We start from the raw sequence: 16,058 nt of genomic DNA on the forward strand, positions 1-16,058 counted from the left end.
AGTAAGCTAGAGCAATGAAAGGAGTCATCAAGACTAGGAAATGCTCCCAGCAGTTTCACTTTACATGCTAGAAAATCCTGAAGTCCTCTCAGGAGCATGATGTGCTCACACTCAATGTCTGCACCTGTACCGAACTGCAAACTGAGGGAAGATCTGTCTGGTTATGGTCATCCGATCTACTTCCAGTTAAGAACTAAAGACTTGTTACAAAGTCTGAATAAAGACTATCTGAATCCAGCCTATATTTAACTCAGGATAATGACAGTGCATTCTGTAGCTTGTACTCTGGAGCGCTACCCTTTCTATCTTTAGATGCTTTCAACCTCTGTGTGTATAGAACAATCTAAAAGAATGGAGTTTGTTCTGCTGTTTATTATAGAAACAGCCTCTGGTCATTCATAAGATCCCCCCCACATGCAAGGTAACAGCACTATTTTTATGGTTTTATGCCACCTTTCAACATATATTTAATTTCTATATTGTCAATGCTAGCTGAAAATGATTACAAAAAATATCAATTTTTCAATTAAACGTTGAGTTTTTACTTGATTTTCTCAGATGAGCCTGGAACACAGTTCAGCACCGAGCCCAGATATTGAATGATTCATGAATATGTAGTGCATTTAATGACCTTGTACATACATTTCTTTAACCATCACATTTGTGTCTAAGTGAGAACAGATTTGAAGATAGTTTCTGTCCAGGTTATTGAAGATAGAATCATAGAATACCCCAAGTTGGAAGGGCCACAAAAAAGATCACCATTTCTAACTCCTATATCAGAGTAATCAGTAGCTGAATAGGGAGAGTCTGTGCAGGGGATACTTTGGTTTATGTCTGTGACCTGGTTGATGCTTATTTACTTTTATGAAGCAGCATTATTACAGTAGGAGAGACAGCATAAATTAGCCAATGTGTGATGTTCAGGATTCCTCTCTGAAGTCCAGTACAGTGCATCCCTTTCCTAAAAAGATATGTGAAAGTTCCTGTTTTCCCAAAGCACTGTTTTGCAGTGAAGTACTTCCAACCCTCCTTAATCACAGAGAAGTAAATAGTTATTTTTCTGGTTATCTACACACTGAAATAGTGGCAACATTACTTTTATAATCAAAACATGCAGTGGCATGTGTCCAGCTCCTGTGCTGAAATATTCTCTCAACACTCTGGCTGTAGTGCCTATTTGATAAGACCTTATGAAGTTCCTTCCTCAAATGTACAAGCTGGACTGTCCCAAATTGCCCATGATCTTCTAGAGAGGCAAGAACCCATTAGAATGGGCAAATAATATGGGTAAGTAGTGAATGCAGCCTTAGAGATTCAGCTACAAGGCCTGCAGGTGCAGACCGTAGTACTGTTTTTAATTTCTCTTAATTGTTTTAGAAATTGGATTATTAGAACTGAATGGGGGGCTCACAGTGCAATTGCACCATAGATTTGTGCAGATACAGAAGGATCTTTTCCATCTGGTTCTCAGCCCCTTTGCTGACACTCTTACACTTCTTAACCCCCACTAGGTTTTGCAGTTATCTTCAAAGAACCAACCACAATAGTAAAAAAAGTAATCCCAAGTCCCTCTAGGAGTAGTGAAATACAATTGTCATCTCTGACTAAATATATTAGAATTTCTTTCCTCAAACTAAAGAACTCAGCATTATTTTGTATTGCTAACACTAGATTTCATTTATCATCATCATTTTGCACCTTTCATTTTAGCTATTCTGAAATATCTAGAGATGCAATTTGCAGACTCTGTCATCTGTAGATTCTGTCATCTGCATATTCATCTTGTCTGAGTCACTCCAGACCGTTCCTGTCAAAACTGTAAGATTCCAACAGGACTCCAGCTGATTCACACCAATGCCCTACTCCTAATCTCCATTTCTCCTTCAGACAGTTACTGATGTGTGAGATCTTCTCTCTTTCCTTACCACAGCTTGATTTTCTTATACCCTTTGATGAGAAAACTTCTCAAAAGCTTTTAGAAATGCAGTATATAATATCAATAGATACTGATACATACTCAGTGAGCCTCCAAAGGATTTGAGGCACACCACTCAATATTTTCTTAGCTCTTCTAGTGTTTTCTTAGCCTACATTTGTACCTTTCAGTCTCATTATAAGTATTCTGCAAATTTTTGTGTCTTCTCTAGTTGTAGTGGGTTGCTTTACACCCACAAATATGTTGCATTTGAGTTCCTCATGGAGACAAAGTAAGAAGACTTACACATTGAATAACAAAAACTACATGTAGAGCTAAGTTTTGCTCACTGCTCATAATTAAATCAAGAACGGTTGCTTCACTTCTGGATTGTCTGATTAGTTTCAAACATACATGGTTTCCGATTATGCAAACAAAACATATTAATAATTTATATAGATATTATCATTATAATGATTATTATAATTTGCAGTAGCTAATAATAAAGTATATATTATGCATATATATATATATATATGCATATATATAAGGAATAAACATATCTTGGGGATATATACATTGCTTTGGAGGCTCTCAAAATACCAAGGAGGAAAAGGAATAGTTTGGATGATTATAAAAAACAAGCAACTGCATTAAATCAAGGAAAGAAAGGAGTACTTTTAATACCAAAAGAACTCCCATTATGTGCTGAAGAGCAATATTCTGTATTAATTATTAGTATCAGCATTCATCTATGAATCTCAAAATACTTCAAATAGGACATGTATTATTTTTATTTGTAAACTATCATGCTGACAGTTTAATGGTTTTGTCCAAGTCACCTAGAAAGCCAGTAGTACAGTTGAGAATTAATCAAAGGCTTTCTGACTCACACTGTAACTACTGTACTTTTGGGGGAGCAGAAGCAGTCTGGAAGGTTCCAAGATTCCTTTCAGGTAAAGTAGGCACAGTAACAAGAAGCTAGCCTGAAAAGAAAGTAGTGATCTTGGCTACTTTTGTTTTTGCAGAACCAGCCAGTCACCTTTCAATAACCTTATTTTTAGTTCATAAAAATGTAGGCCATTTTCAAGTGCTCAGTCAGGCATATAAATGCTTACTCACCCGTAATCAACCAGCCACCTTTTTCCACATTTAGTCTGAGAGACACTCCTTATGGCTAGTCTGGGACACTTCACAGTAAGTTAATTAAAAAGGAAATTGCTCATACTCCAGTTTAATACTCAATTATTTCCTTTAAAATACAGCTACAAGTAATTTGCTCTCATCTGTGGGAATGTTTTAGAAATAGATGCCTATTACGCTAACCAGTTTGGACAGCTTTTCATCTTCTCCATCCCTGGAAAGACTTACCTCCAGTTATGCTGCTTCCAAAGGAACCACAGGTCACTTCTAAAAGTTATGCTTCAAAAAGAGAATCCCTGAAGTGAACCATCGGCAAATTAGCAAATTATCATTTGCCAGGCCTGCAGCAGTGCTTGCAAAAGAATTGCTCTTGGTGATACAGACCCAAAAAATAGATGGTAGCAGTTAGAAGAAGGGAAATTATATGACCTATTCAAATCTGGAAAATCCATGCAGAAGTATATGTGCATAAGGTACATAGAGTGGGTAAACACAATGAAAACAATTCTACGTACAGGTATTGTACCAGTTCTTTTACCAGCAAATCTACTCCAGGGCATCGGTCTCTCGCAGCGAAAGTGTATCAGTCAGGTATTTCTCTTTCCAAGTTTGTATTTACTCCAGTAACCCTGATTTCCAAGTCCTTTAAGTTTACTATATACTACAGTCAGGACCTACTCAGCATCCCTCTTTCACCTGATATTATACTAACTTCTATGTTCAGTGATCAGATATACTTGTCAAAAATAACCTGTGATGTTTGGAAGGCTGTTTTAAACTAGTCCTTGTATAGAAACTATTTTAGTAGATATATTCTCCAGAGATAGCCTATAGTCATTGAAAAGATGATGGGTCCTCAGAAAGGAAATACAGAGCCTACTCCTGCATCACCATCTAGAGAAGTCAATTTCTTTCAACTGACTACAAAGGCTTTTAAGGAGATTATCTTCTCAGCTTGGAATGTAAATCCTTCAAGGTGCCCAACATGTAAAAAGGACTGCAGGTAACAGCAACAGAATTAAAAGCAAGTTACACAATGGAAGCAAAAAACTGACAGAGCTTACTCTGAAAACCTTTTCCACCCTTGCGATACTCTTCCCAAAGATTGTTCCAAGTTGGTCTCCAATTCCAGCCAGCAAGAAGCCAAACAGAGGAATGCCAAAGATGGCATACAAGATGCAGAATACCTTGCCTCCAACAGTGCTTGGGGCAATGTTTCCATACCCTGTAGAGAAAAATAGTTGTTGGAAACTTCAAACTTACATGGGGCTTTTTAGAAAAACTAATGGGCTGTTACTGCAGAGATGCCTTTGTTCCACATGTGATTTCTATTTACAGATTTTCCATGGAATGATGTCACTTCCCAGGCAAGCTATCCATAGAGATTTAGTTCTTCATTTGTATACTCAGTTACCCATTTCTTCTATAAATTCAGGTCCTATTTAAAGTTGTTTTGTGATTAACTAATCTAGCTTGACTTATCATGGCACAAAGATCATGCAGTGTTAGCGTGGTGCCTGCACACTGCTGCTCCTCTCAGGCTTTGTCAATTATTTCCTGACAGGAGTGTGATTCACCCGACAAGACTCATTTTCAGTGGTTAGCTCATAATTTCCTCTCCCCTCACCACTCTGACGAGTGGAAAGAAAACACATTTGTACTGCCTCTTAAAGCCACAGGAAAGAATTTTTGAGATTTTGCAACACATAGGAAGGTAGCAGAATGTATTTAGGAACAGGAATATGAGGAATATATACTACAGTCCTACTTAATTTACACCAGAGATGGTTTGATCTGAAGGTGATCCAGAGACAACATGATTGTGATAACCAGCATTCTGTAACACGAACACTGGACAAATCCGTCTCACATGATGGAGAAAGGACTATGCTGACTCACAACACTATCTATGCTCCAAACCACAGTCCTTTTCATAGCTGCATCCGAGATCCCAGATTTCTCCTAAAAGTCTGAGAAAACTCAGGCTTCACTCACTAGTGGACTGACAACGACCAAGTAATCGACTGAGTGTCTGCATAACAGGGATACTAGCAGGGCTCTGGTGAGTAAAATAAAACCATTTTCTTGCCCAGACACAATACGTAGACTTCATGCAGCCTTTAAAAATCTCATTCATGGAGAACTTAAAGCAGATATGGGCAAACATCCAAGTTCTTTTCAGTAAGTTATTTTAATAGCAGATGCCAAAGAATATGCTTACATAAACTATGCCTATAAAGTGGCATTTATTTCAATGAGTAATTTAAAAGCTTGCCACTTGGGTCTACTGAGTAAACAAATATTTAGGGAGGGTTTTATAAACATTTGATTCAGAAATGTTTTCTTTATCTCCACCACCTGGTTTTATTTGTAATGCTGCCATTAAAAATACATGGCAATGTAGCTTAGCATATAGAGGACCACACAAAGGAGTATGCTTTATGTAATCACTCTTTCATCCTCATCCTGACAACAAAGTAAAGGCACAAGACTCCAACTGATCTAAAGCCACCAGGACTCTACTGTTTGGGCAACACAGCAAGTCTTGCAAACGCACCAGGTTATTTTGTTGCATTAGCCATGTAAAGAACTTGAAGAAATCAGACTCTCGTGATTTAAGTGAGAAGAATACTTAAAAGCAACGCAAATAAAAAGCCAAAAAATTTTCCAATGATTTCCAAACTCTTGACTCCTAATCAAGACAGCACTGAAATCAAGCTTAAAATTATAAAGCCAGTGTATGATTATCAGGAGATTAACTTTGCCACCAGTGATATCAGTTATCTTATCTTCCTTCAGAACAGAATAATAAAAATCCAACTTCTTCATCTTTGAGTAACTTGTTCACAGAAGACAGGACAGAAACCCTAGCACACCTAGCACAAGCATTCAGAGATGAAGACACTAAATACATTGGACACAATATACAGGAGACACAATGACAAGGGCCTGAATAACAAATTTAGTAAAATCAGTGGTTCAAGAAAAGCTTATTAGAACACTCTTCACATAACAGAAAAAAAAAGTAAAAATATTTCAAGGCCACGAATTCCAGAATAGTTTGGTTTTGGGGTTTTTTTTTGTTTGTTTTTTGTTTTTTGTTTTTTTTTTTGGTTTTGTTTTTTTTTTGCTTTTGTTTTTGCATAATCTACAGTTTGTGACATTCCTTCCAGTAACATACTACTGGTATGAAAATAAGGAAGGTTTTTAAGATATAATGTGTTAATTATGTGGATACATTTCCAGTTACAAGTAGTAGTACAAAAAAAGTAATTTTGTACCAAATTTAAGAGTGTATATCAAAATCGATGAAAGAGAGTTACTCATGGGTGAATTAACTTTTAATATTAAAATTCAAATTGCCAACAACATATAACAGTTATTCCATCTAGTACTGATACTTGATCTTTCATGATAATTGAGTTCACCTGCCCTAACATTAAGAACAGCATAATAAACCCTCAGCTACATCAGTGATGCTTGTTTTCAGTTCAGCATTGTTTTTCCACCCTAATTATGGAAACAGCTTCTGATTATTTACCCAGAGGCCCAATGCCCTTGAGACACAACGAGGCACACCTCCTGAGAACCAAAATACAGATTAGCCACTTCTTTGTGATCTACCTTCCACAAATTTACTTGTAGTCCAGCTCTCAACTTGACTATGTATTTTAAAAGATACACATAAACATACCTATTGTTGTGATGACTGTTCCAGCAAAGAAAAAGGCACTTCCAAGGTCCCAATGACTGCTGTTGTTAGAGGAATTTCCTATGGGACTGACTCCTGCATTATCTGCATCAATAGCATGCTGCAAAGAAAAAGACAACAAATCAGCCTTGTGTGTGCCTTACAGTATCCAATGCAAATAAGTATAGGCTCCAAAAATAATTTATTAGGGCCATGAGAACAGCTTAGATTTACTTTTTAATACCTGCTCCAAGTATATTAGTATCCTCTGTACACAAGATCTGAATATATGACTAAACCAAACAGATACTGAAATGGAATAAAGACACAATACATAGATAAATGACAAAAGATACAAAGCACTGGAGAAGAAGAAGTCCAACACCAAAAGAGATCCATAAATAACATTCTTGCAGCAGTAACTGTCGGAGGAAGAAATTCCCCAGTGTGAACAGCTGAGGTTGGAAGCAGCAAGAAAGGTGGTAAATACAAATAATGTTCATGAGGTCAACTGAAGCTAGTCAGCCAAAGATTTTATTTCCCAAGCAATTAATAATTGATAAGGTTTTTTATATTTTATGCTAACTAAAGTAAAAATTATATATAAATACGCCATTTAAAAGGAACAAATAACTGCGGAAACATCATGAAACAACTTTGCAATCAGGGATTGGGGGACAAAGAATGAGCATGGAGAATGGGGACAGAGGGAATGGAGAATGTCTGCAAGCATCACATGGTTGACAAAAAGAGGTCAGAGAAGCCACTTCTAGCAGCAAAGCAGTATGAGTAGTGCAGCTTCAAAGTCAGCTTAAGCTAATGTGAGTCTACTCAGAACTGCACCTGCTGAAAGTTACATGTTTTTGCTTGGCCTAGTATCAGCTAACCTGCTCCCGCGCTGCAAGTTCAGAAACATTACTGCCAAAAACACTAGTGCCAACATGGGGAAAAGATTTGGAGGAGAAGAGGCAGACAAATATAGAGGTGAGGTGTATCTAAGGAGATCAGTATAGGACAACTCTTTTCAATACTGTTTCTGCATGTCAGGCAAAGCTGACCATAAAGTTACAGGATGAGCAAACTCCAGACTTGGAGACTTGGACTAGTTACATGAAGCCAGCAGGGCACCTCAGTGCCTGTCCGTATGTGAGGAAATAAGAATTTAGGGTAAGAAAGTGTTTAGGACCAAACCCTTTGAAAGGGCTTCTGTACCACTGTTGGCATACTGCAGGTGCTGTGAAAGCAGAGATCATTTGTTTACCCAGAAGAGCATAAATCAGCATAACAGACAGGTTGCCTGTTTAAATAGGCCATGACATGCTGTCAGCTACCCTGGCACCTTACTTCTGTCAAGGAATGCTGGTTGCCTTCCCCATGCGAGTGTGAATGTCATAGAGCTAATTGCAACACTTAAAACACATTTGAGTTTGCACAGTTTAGCAAGTCTGTTAGGGCCAAACACTGAATGCTGCAGTGAAGGAGCATCTCCCATTGCCTTAGGTAGCTTGCAGCGTCTCAGGCTCCCTTCACAACCACAACAAATCATTTTCTTTTTCTTTAAAGCTTGTCTGACATCATTCATTTATAAATACCCAGCTACTTCATTGCATCTGATAAATACACAGCACTTTGTACACAGTGATGAATGTATTAGGAGAACAGGAAGTGGGCAGGAAAAGCAGAGAAGCCTTGCAGCTACCAGCAATTAATATGCAATTTTTGGTCATGGAATGATTAAAGGATCCCTTTACCACCACCATCACCAGGAGTTCACCTAAACAGATGTATCCTGCTAAACTAAGACTTGCACAAAACTCAAACAGGGACAATTTTGATGGCAAGACTCTCTCACTTCACACAGATCATGAAATTTTTCGCATTTCCCATCTGTAAATATTCAGATCTAAGTCCAGAGAGGTCCCTACTCCCTGTAAATGTCTCAGCTGAGTTCTCGAAGCAACATATCTACAGAACAGCTGCAAAGTTCTGCACCGTTCCCAGCTCAGTCTGTTTCCTACACTGAAACTGAAATATAGAATCATAGAAGGAAATTGTCATTTACATACAATAGAACATCACTCACATAGAATCATAGAATCATGAGGTTGAAAACAACCTATAAGATCACCTAGTCCAACCGTCTTCTCATTACCACTGCTACCACAAGCACTAAACCACATCTTGCAGCTCCTCATCCAGATGCCTCTTGAACACTGCCAGGGATGGCAACTCCACCATCTCCCTGGGCAGCCATTCCAGTGCCTGACCACTCTCTGAGAGAAATAGTTTTTCCTCATGTCCAACCTAAACCTCCTCTGGTACAATTTGCAACCACTTCCCCAGGTCCTGTTCAGTGCCTGGGAGAAGAGGCCAAATCCCTCTTCACACAACCTCCCTTCAGGAAGTTGTAGAATGCAATGAGGTCTTCCCTGAGCCTCCTCTTCTCCAGACTAAACAATCCCAGCTCTCTCAGCCACTCCTCATAGGACTTGTACTCCAGGATATCTTCACAGGATGTTCCCTCTCTTGTTTATCTTCAGGGGAAAAGTAGTTCAGAACTCTAATCAAAAGTGCCTATCAGAAATATGAACTCTTCCTAGCATAATTAGCCAGTAACATCTGACTTACACGTTTCAAACTCCACTTCCTTTTCAGCTTACAGTCTAACTCATTAGAGTTGTTGTAGTCATTAGTGGACATGGATAATATGATTACGTTCCTAAGTGGGTGATTTTTTATTTTTTATTTTACTAAAACCATTCCCACTCCTAAACAAAACCCTGAAGGAAAAGAGAAAAAAAAAACACGAAAACAACAGGCCACCAATAATCTATGTAAATAACTTGTTAAAGCAGCAAGCCACGCCCTTATGTCATGGTGCAGGGCTTATTACAGAAGTGGGGCTCATTACAAAAGCGTTTGCCCACGTACGGTGCACAGACTACACAGAAAGAATATCAATACCTTTATCATACCCACAGGAATTACTACACCAAAACACACTGAAGGTCTTCTTGCCTGCCTCTCCTAGTTGTAAATAACTTAACCTCTTCATAAAACCACCAAGTGTGCATTATTACAAAGGCAAGGTTATTTTTTTTTATACCCTCTACAAATAAGCTTATGCCATGAGTGTGGGAACTGCTGAATCGTGGCCTGAATCTCTGATTGATCACCTGAGGCAAGCAATGAATCAGCCCTGGGAGCACAGGTGAAGGCAATTCACCTGTGCTGCTGGAAGGGGTGGAGCTTGGCTCCGCCTCTCCTAGACCCTGGGGGGAAGGATCTCCTTCTGGAGATCCCTCCATTAGGAGTTTTCCAGCAAGCCTAGGACAAGGATAAGCCCTTTATCTATTCCTTTTGGTGTAATAACCTGCTTAGCCAAACTCTTGTGTATTTCTTAATTATAACACCTATATATTCATTGATTATGTAGCTATGCCATGAGAGAAAAAAAGCATTTCTCATAACCATGTAAATATATGTAATTACTAATGGTTTTTTTTTCCAGTTTTATATCCAATCACTTCAGTCCAGTTGCCTTCTGTGATATTTTCAAGTGGGTACGGTACAGTTAAATTCAGTTAAGTAACTGAAGTTTCATTCTCTTTCATTGTGTTCTTCATTTCCTTTCTCTCACACTCTGAAAATTCATCTTCGGAAGTGCTGGAATAAAGTATCCGATTTTGTCATTATGTCACTCTGCCATTCACCACTGACTCAAGTAGTAGATCACATAAGGCAGTAAGCAATGAATTTGTTTCACCGCAACAGAAATCTTCAGAAGCAGTAATGAGGTTTAAAAATGTACAGAGTAAGAACTTCAGGTGGAACAAGATAAACTGCACTGGGAAACACTTTTTTGTCTTCAGAAGAAAACATCTCTGTCATTGTGTTAGTATTAGATCAGGACTAAACATGAGATAAATATGTATTTTAAATAACTTTAATCTAGATTTGTATCTTAGTAGATATTTACACTGCTTGCATCACTATATTTCTTCTGAAGTCTGAGTACACTTCCCTGTCTGAACTTAGCAAATCAGTTGGGCAATTCACATTTGCACAACCAATGACAGAATTTGCAATGGACTATTGAAGATAAATTTTAAACCACACCTCATCCATATTGAATTTTTCACATCTTCCTTGTACAGTATCATACATCCTCTTTGCAGATTTTCCAAAGGAGAATACTTTGTAAGATTTATTTTTTTTCCCATCATTAGTTTAACAAAGACACTTTCCCTTAAAAGATTCTTCTAGAGCCACCCCCACAATGAAAGGAAACACGCCAGTTCTAAGTTCTCTCTTTTTTCATATTCTATCTGGAGGCTATCAGGTAATCAAATGACATTAATAAAAAATAGTTCCCTCAGTCAGGTGATAACTGCACACAGCACAACAGCCAGGACCCATGAAGGCTGTCACATCAGTCTGAAATCACAGCTGTAAGGGCAGATGCCACATTTGGTGCAATGCAGTCATCCATTCTGTCAGCTAGGGAGATGTCACTTTTGAGATCATCGACATGAAAGCACAATGTTAACCCTGATATCATCTTTGAGCAGTGGTTCATTGTTCTGTGCAAGTCAGTTACAATCAGTTTTCTGTACCAGCACACCCAGCTACACCTCTAGAACCAGGTTCACCCCCAGACTTACAGAAAAATCCAAAGGAAGTTGTTCTTTATTGACATATCTGTCTCAATATTTCACATTACTTAGCTTTAAGACATTCACATGGTAAGCTACTAAACCCATTTAATTTATCTTTGGAGATGATTTCCAGTTAACCATGATAATGCCCGAGGATGTACTGAAATCTCAAAAGACAATAAGATTTGTTTGAAACATTTGCCTTCTAAACACATAGCAAGCCTGTTTATTATTTCAGTAGTGCCACTTTTGACATGAAAGGAAGAAAAAAGATTGTGCAAAGTAAAGAATTAAAATTGATACATATTTTAGGCTATAGAAGGGGGAGCTATTTGAAAATATTTCTACTAGTCTGTTTCCAGGAGTCTACCCTTCTGTTGAGGTGCTTAGCTTGTTCGTATCTGTTTGTATCTGCACCCTACTCTCTGCAATAAGCAAAGCATATTGCACATCTTTAAATAGTGACATTTCCCACCCCTCCCCCTTCACACACACAAAAAAGCAGAAAACACCAACTTTAATCCTCTAATCATTACGTCATACTAAGGAGGTGAGGAAAATGCTAATCTCTGTAAAACTGCCATGAGAAATGCATGTAAGCCAATATCTTTGACCAGAAGAATTCACACTGCAAACTAAGCATATTCACCTGTCTTTTGCAGACAGATGAAGGGTGTGATCCAAGCCAGCCCTGATCCAAAAGCTGTATAGTCACATCAGCACTATGCTGCTTCCTTAGCTAAAGTACCAGGCTGCACAAACACAGGTACACAGCTTCTGACTCAGAACTGACCTGTCTTCTGTGAACATACAGTACAAGCAGGGAGTGCCCACATCTATCTGCAAAGAAACAGAAAAATGTTGTTTGGCTTAGGAGAAGCAGAAGAGCATTGCTATCTGCACACATGGGCAAGGGAAAGGAATCGATTAAGGAATTGGGGAAGAGGGAAGGAGGGAGGAAGGTTGGCTGTAGAACAACTACAAAGATACTGAATGAATTTAGGCTGGAAACTAGCAGAACACTTTTGTTGTCACAGCAATGAGATACTGGAACAGTTTTCTAATAGAAATACTATGTCTGTGATACCTTGTAAAATGAAGTTTGATTTACTTCTAATTATATAGCACAACTGGGTGGACAGACACAATAGAACAGGGTACAATTCTGTGTTCTCCAATACAAAGACTGAAATCACAATGGGGCTCCAGTATGACACCCCACACCTAAATATATTGTGCTCTTGGAGGGCTCAGACAAATTCAGGTCTGAAATATGAGGTTGAACTTTGATGTTGGAGACTGTTGGAATATACTCTTTCAGTATCTCACATCTCTTATCTAATCTCCATTTTCTTCAGGCTCAGTGATACGTTTCTACATGGAATCCTAAAAGATACTGTACTGAAGTGTGATAAGTGAGATCCATATTTTCCTAAGTCTAGAATGTTAAACAATGAAATGTAACTCTACCTTTGATAGACCTGTATTGCAGTTATTTCATCCTAGATATTTAGTACTTATTTACTCAAAATTTATTCAAAACTTTTCATATTAAACTGAACTAAAAAAAATCTGTAGTTCTTAAATGAGTATTACTTTTTATTTTTAATTGTATACTTTCATAATCATTCATTTACCTGATATTCTCAACAGCAAACCCATAAGTTACTGTGCCTGTCACTTCAAAATTCTTGACAGAATATGTATTTCATAATTCCCACCTACCATATTCTGTTGCCTCTCTTTGTTGCTGTGTTTAATGTTGGAGAAAGAAATTAGACTTCATATCATTTGAAAACTTACAGAGATATTTTGAAAATTTGTCACCTCTCACAAAAAAATGTGTACCAAATATTAAGTTTCAATTTTCTTTGCACACATTTTTAATTATTCTAGCGAAGACACTTAATTTCTATTTACGTCATCTGTAAAGCTGATCAGAAAACTGCCATACTGTTCACACTGATGTCTGAGAAATACTGTTATCTTCATATGCCCTACCTGAATCAGTGTCTCCAGCTCTAGCTGGGTTACACAAACATGTTCCCGAAGAAAGTCTGCCTTCTCCAGCGCGATGGTATTCTTCTGCCTGCTCTCGAAGGGCTGCTCCAGGGCACGGAACACGAGTCCTCCAGCCACCAGGTATACCACAACCACAACAAAGATGGCCACCACAGTTTTCCACTTCATGACTGTCTGCAGGCCCTGAGAAGGTGCTTCCATGGTAGCGACAACCATTGCTCGGGAGGAAACAGAGAGCCGCGGAGATGTGTAATGCCCGTTTGCTTTGGGCTCGGGTTCACAAGCTGGCACTGGTGAGGGAACAGCCACTGAAACACAAAGTAAAAGCCTTTACTCAAAATCAGCACATGAATCTGATCTTCACACGCAGTTTTCCTAAATACCATTTTCAAGTTGCATCAACCACATTATTCACATGGGTATAATTCTCACCTGGAAGGGTCCATATGTTTTTTGCACATTCATACCTAGGTCACTTCTAGAGTTTTTTTACCCGTTATGTCTAGAAGACGACAGAGGAGCTGTATAAGCAAAAACTTTAGAGAGATTCAGGAAATCATTTATCCAATAAGAACGTGAAAATTTTTACTAGTTAGGATATGCATTACACAAGGTGATGTTTGCTGAGGGACCTTTGCAGGAATTTATGTAATTAAATCATTGTAAAAATAGTATCGATTGTGCTAGGAGGCAGAACTGCTAACAGTCAGTGATCACTACTGGCCTGATATTGAGACAAACAGACAATGCTTTGCAAATCAAAATGTTGTTGGGTGCACACCAGCAAAAGCAATCCTGTATTATTTACAAGTATCCACAAAAACATTAGTTCTAAACATTTTCTTAAAGCCTGGCAGCTTCATAAATTTTAGAACAAGTCATTCTTAAGCCAAAGCATAGTCCGGCTACCTGAATGTCAGTCCCTCACATATGCCAAGTATGAACAGAGACCTTCAATTAGTCAGGTTTATTTTAAACTTAAGAACTTAACTAGACAGATCCAAACTAATATGGCCTCTCAGTGCAAAACAGAGCACGGTGCAGAGTGAAACAAGCGCAAGGTGGATGGCAGACCTACCATCTTGGGACTGAGATCACATAGCTGCATGACCCTAGCACTACATCAGAGCTAATGAGCCCTGAATTTCAGCTAGTCTTATTAGCCTAATCACTATGCCAAGCTACCAAGGCATCCAAATCAAAGCTGGCTTGCCCCCAACTAGTTCAGGGATCTCAGCACCACACTTCCTTCCTCTCTATTGTTAGTGATAGCAGTGGCAGAACAAGACCAGGTTCCTCAGCATCTACTGGTGTAATGGTAGCAAATGAAGGATTTAAATCTTCTGGGTTCATTTTAAACACCCTTACTGTAATCTTACCACAGTGCAGCTGTCACTGAGCAGAGTGGCACTGTATGCAAATTCTATAGTATTTGAACTGTTTGAGGTGGCCTATGACTCCTTTCCAGAAGAAAACATTTTATGGTACTTAATGATTTAAAGAACTCAGTTGTTTATTAAAATCAGATTTTCCTAGAACTGATACATCTTTTTAGCATCACGCTGAAGATAGAAATTCCAGATGACTTGATAACAAGAAACTTCATAAGCCTACAATTGCTTTACACTTACAATTAATATTTCTCTTCATATGTATCTTCAGATAAATCCTTAGAAAGGATCCAGGATAAGAAAAAAAGCCTCTGAGTTGGACTCCACATCTGTTATCTCATTTTTGCAATACCTGTTGCACAATTGCTTAGTTTGACCATCAAAAGATCGGTAATGGTTCCCAACATGTATCCGTAGGATGTGGTGACATGAGACATCTTATATCTGAATCACAACAGCTCATTACTGAACTAAGACAAATCTGAGTATTCCCAGAAATGGTTTAGCTGATGTACATCCATGCATCATAAGTTCTGTGAATTCCATGGTTCATGTGGTAAGAGGAAAGAACTCACACAGCTATGACCTTGACTGGCACAGTCTGGTTTAGACTGAAAGATGTTTCAGTGTAGGCAGATTCCTAATTTTGATACCTCATAAATAATTTATCTTCACTCATCTGAACAAGAGGTCAAGAGATGGAAGAGTTAGAACTTCTTTTTTTGAATTTTCTTTTCCTCTTTGCTAGTACAAATGTTGTTTCTTATTCATGTCATAATTCTGGCAAAATATTAATAACAATTTTGCAGAAATATCACAGCTTGTTTGATTCTCTCTTTAAAGGAAAATATACTGTACTTGTTTAAGAACAAGATGGGAAGTTCAGAACAGGGAACAAAAAGGGATCTTTTGAATATTGTTTAATTTTAACAGCTCAAAGGTTGCCTTGCTTATCTCTAAAATAAAAGTTAATTTGTTTATAATAACTGTGTTAAAGGCTTTTGTTTTCTGTTAGTAATAGTTACCCTAAAGGTGTGTAAAAATGTTGATCTTAATGTGTTTTGTCATATATAAATGAACACACAGGAAGACTACTAGAGCAGCTAGTTAAGCAACTGATGGGGAACAGGGATGGTTTTCTTACAATGCTGACACAGAATGCACAACTGCAGTTAGCACCCCCCAGATGTTTCAGGATAGATTTAAAGCAGCAGTTAGACACTTTATCCAAAAAA

At 38.1% G+C, this 16,058-nt stretch overlaps 1 protein-coding gene across 1 annotated transcript in view; it reads right to left on the reverse strand.

The window, feature by feature from the left end:
- The window catches only part of KCNK10 (potassium two pore domain channel subfamily K member 10), a 54,935-nt gene that overhangs the window by 18,479 nt on the left and 20,398 nt on the right, over positions 1-16,058 (reverse strand). Inside the window, exons 2-4 of the mRNA XM_042868084.1 lie at positions 13,412-13,740; positions 6,756-6,873; positions 4,126-4,286 (exon numbers count right to left, since the gene is read on the reverse strand). Coding sequence (XP_042724018.1) covers positions 4,126-4,286; positions 6,756-6,873; positions 13,412-13,740 — 608 coding nt within the window. The remainder of the gene's footprint in view (positions 1-4,125; positions 4,287-6,755; positions 6,874-13,411; positions 13,741-16,058) is intronic.

This window comes from Lagopus leucura, unplaced genomic scaffold (genome assembly GCF_019238085.1).
Source record: "Lagopus leucura isolate 7727_CA_CO unplaced genomic scaffold, USGS_WTPT01 Super-Scaffold_1, whole genome shotgun sequence".
NCBI classification, from domain to species: Eukaryota; Metazoa; Chordata; class Aves; order Galliformes; family Phasianidae; genus Lagopus; species Lagopus leucura.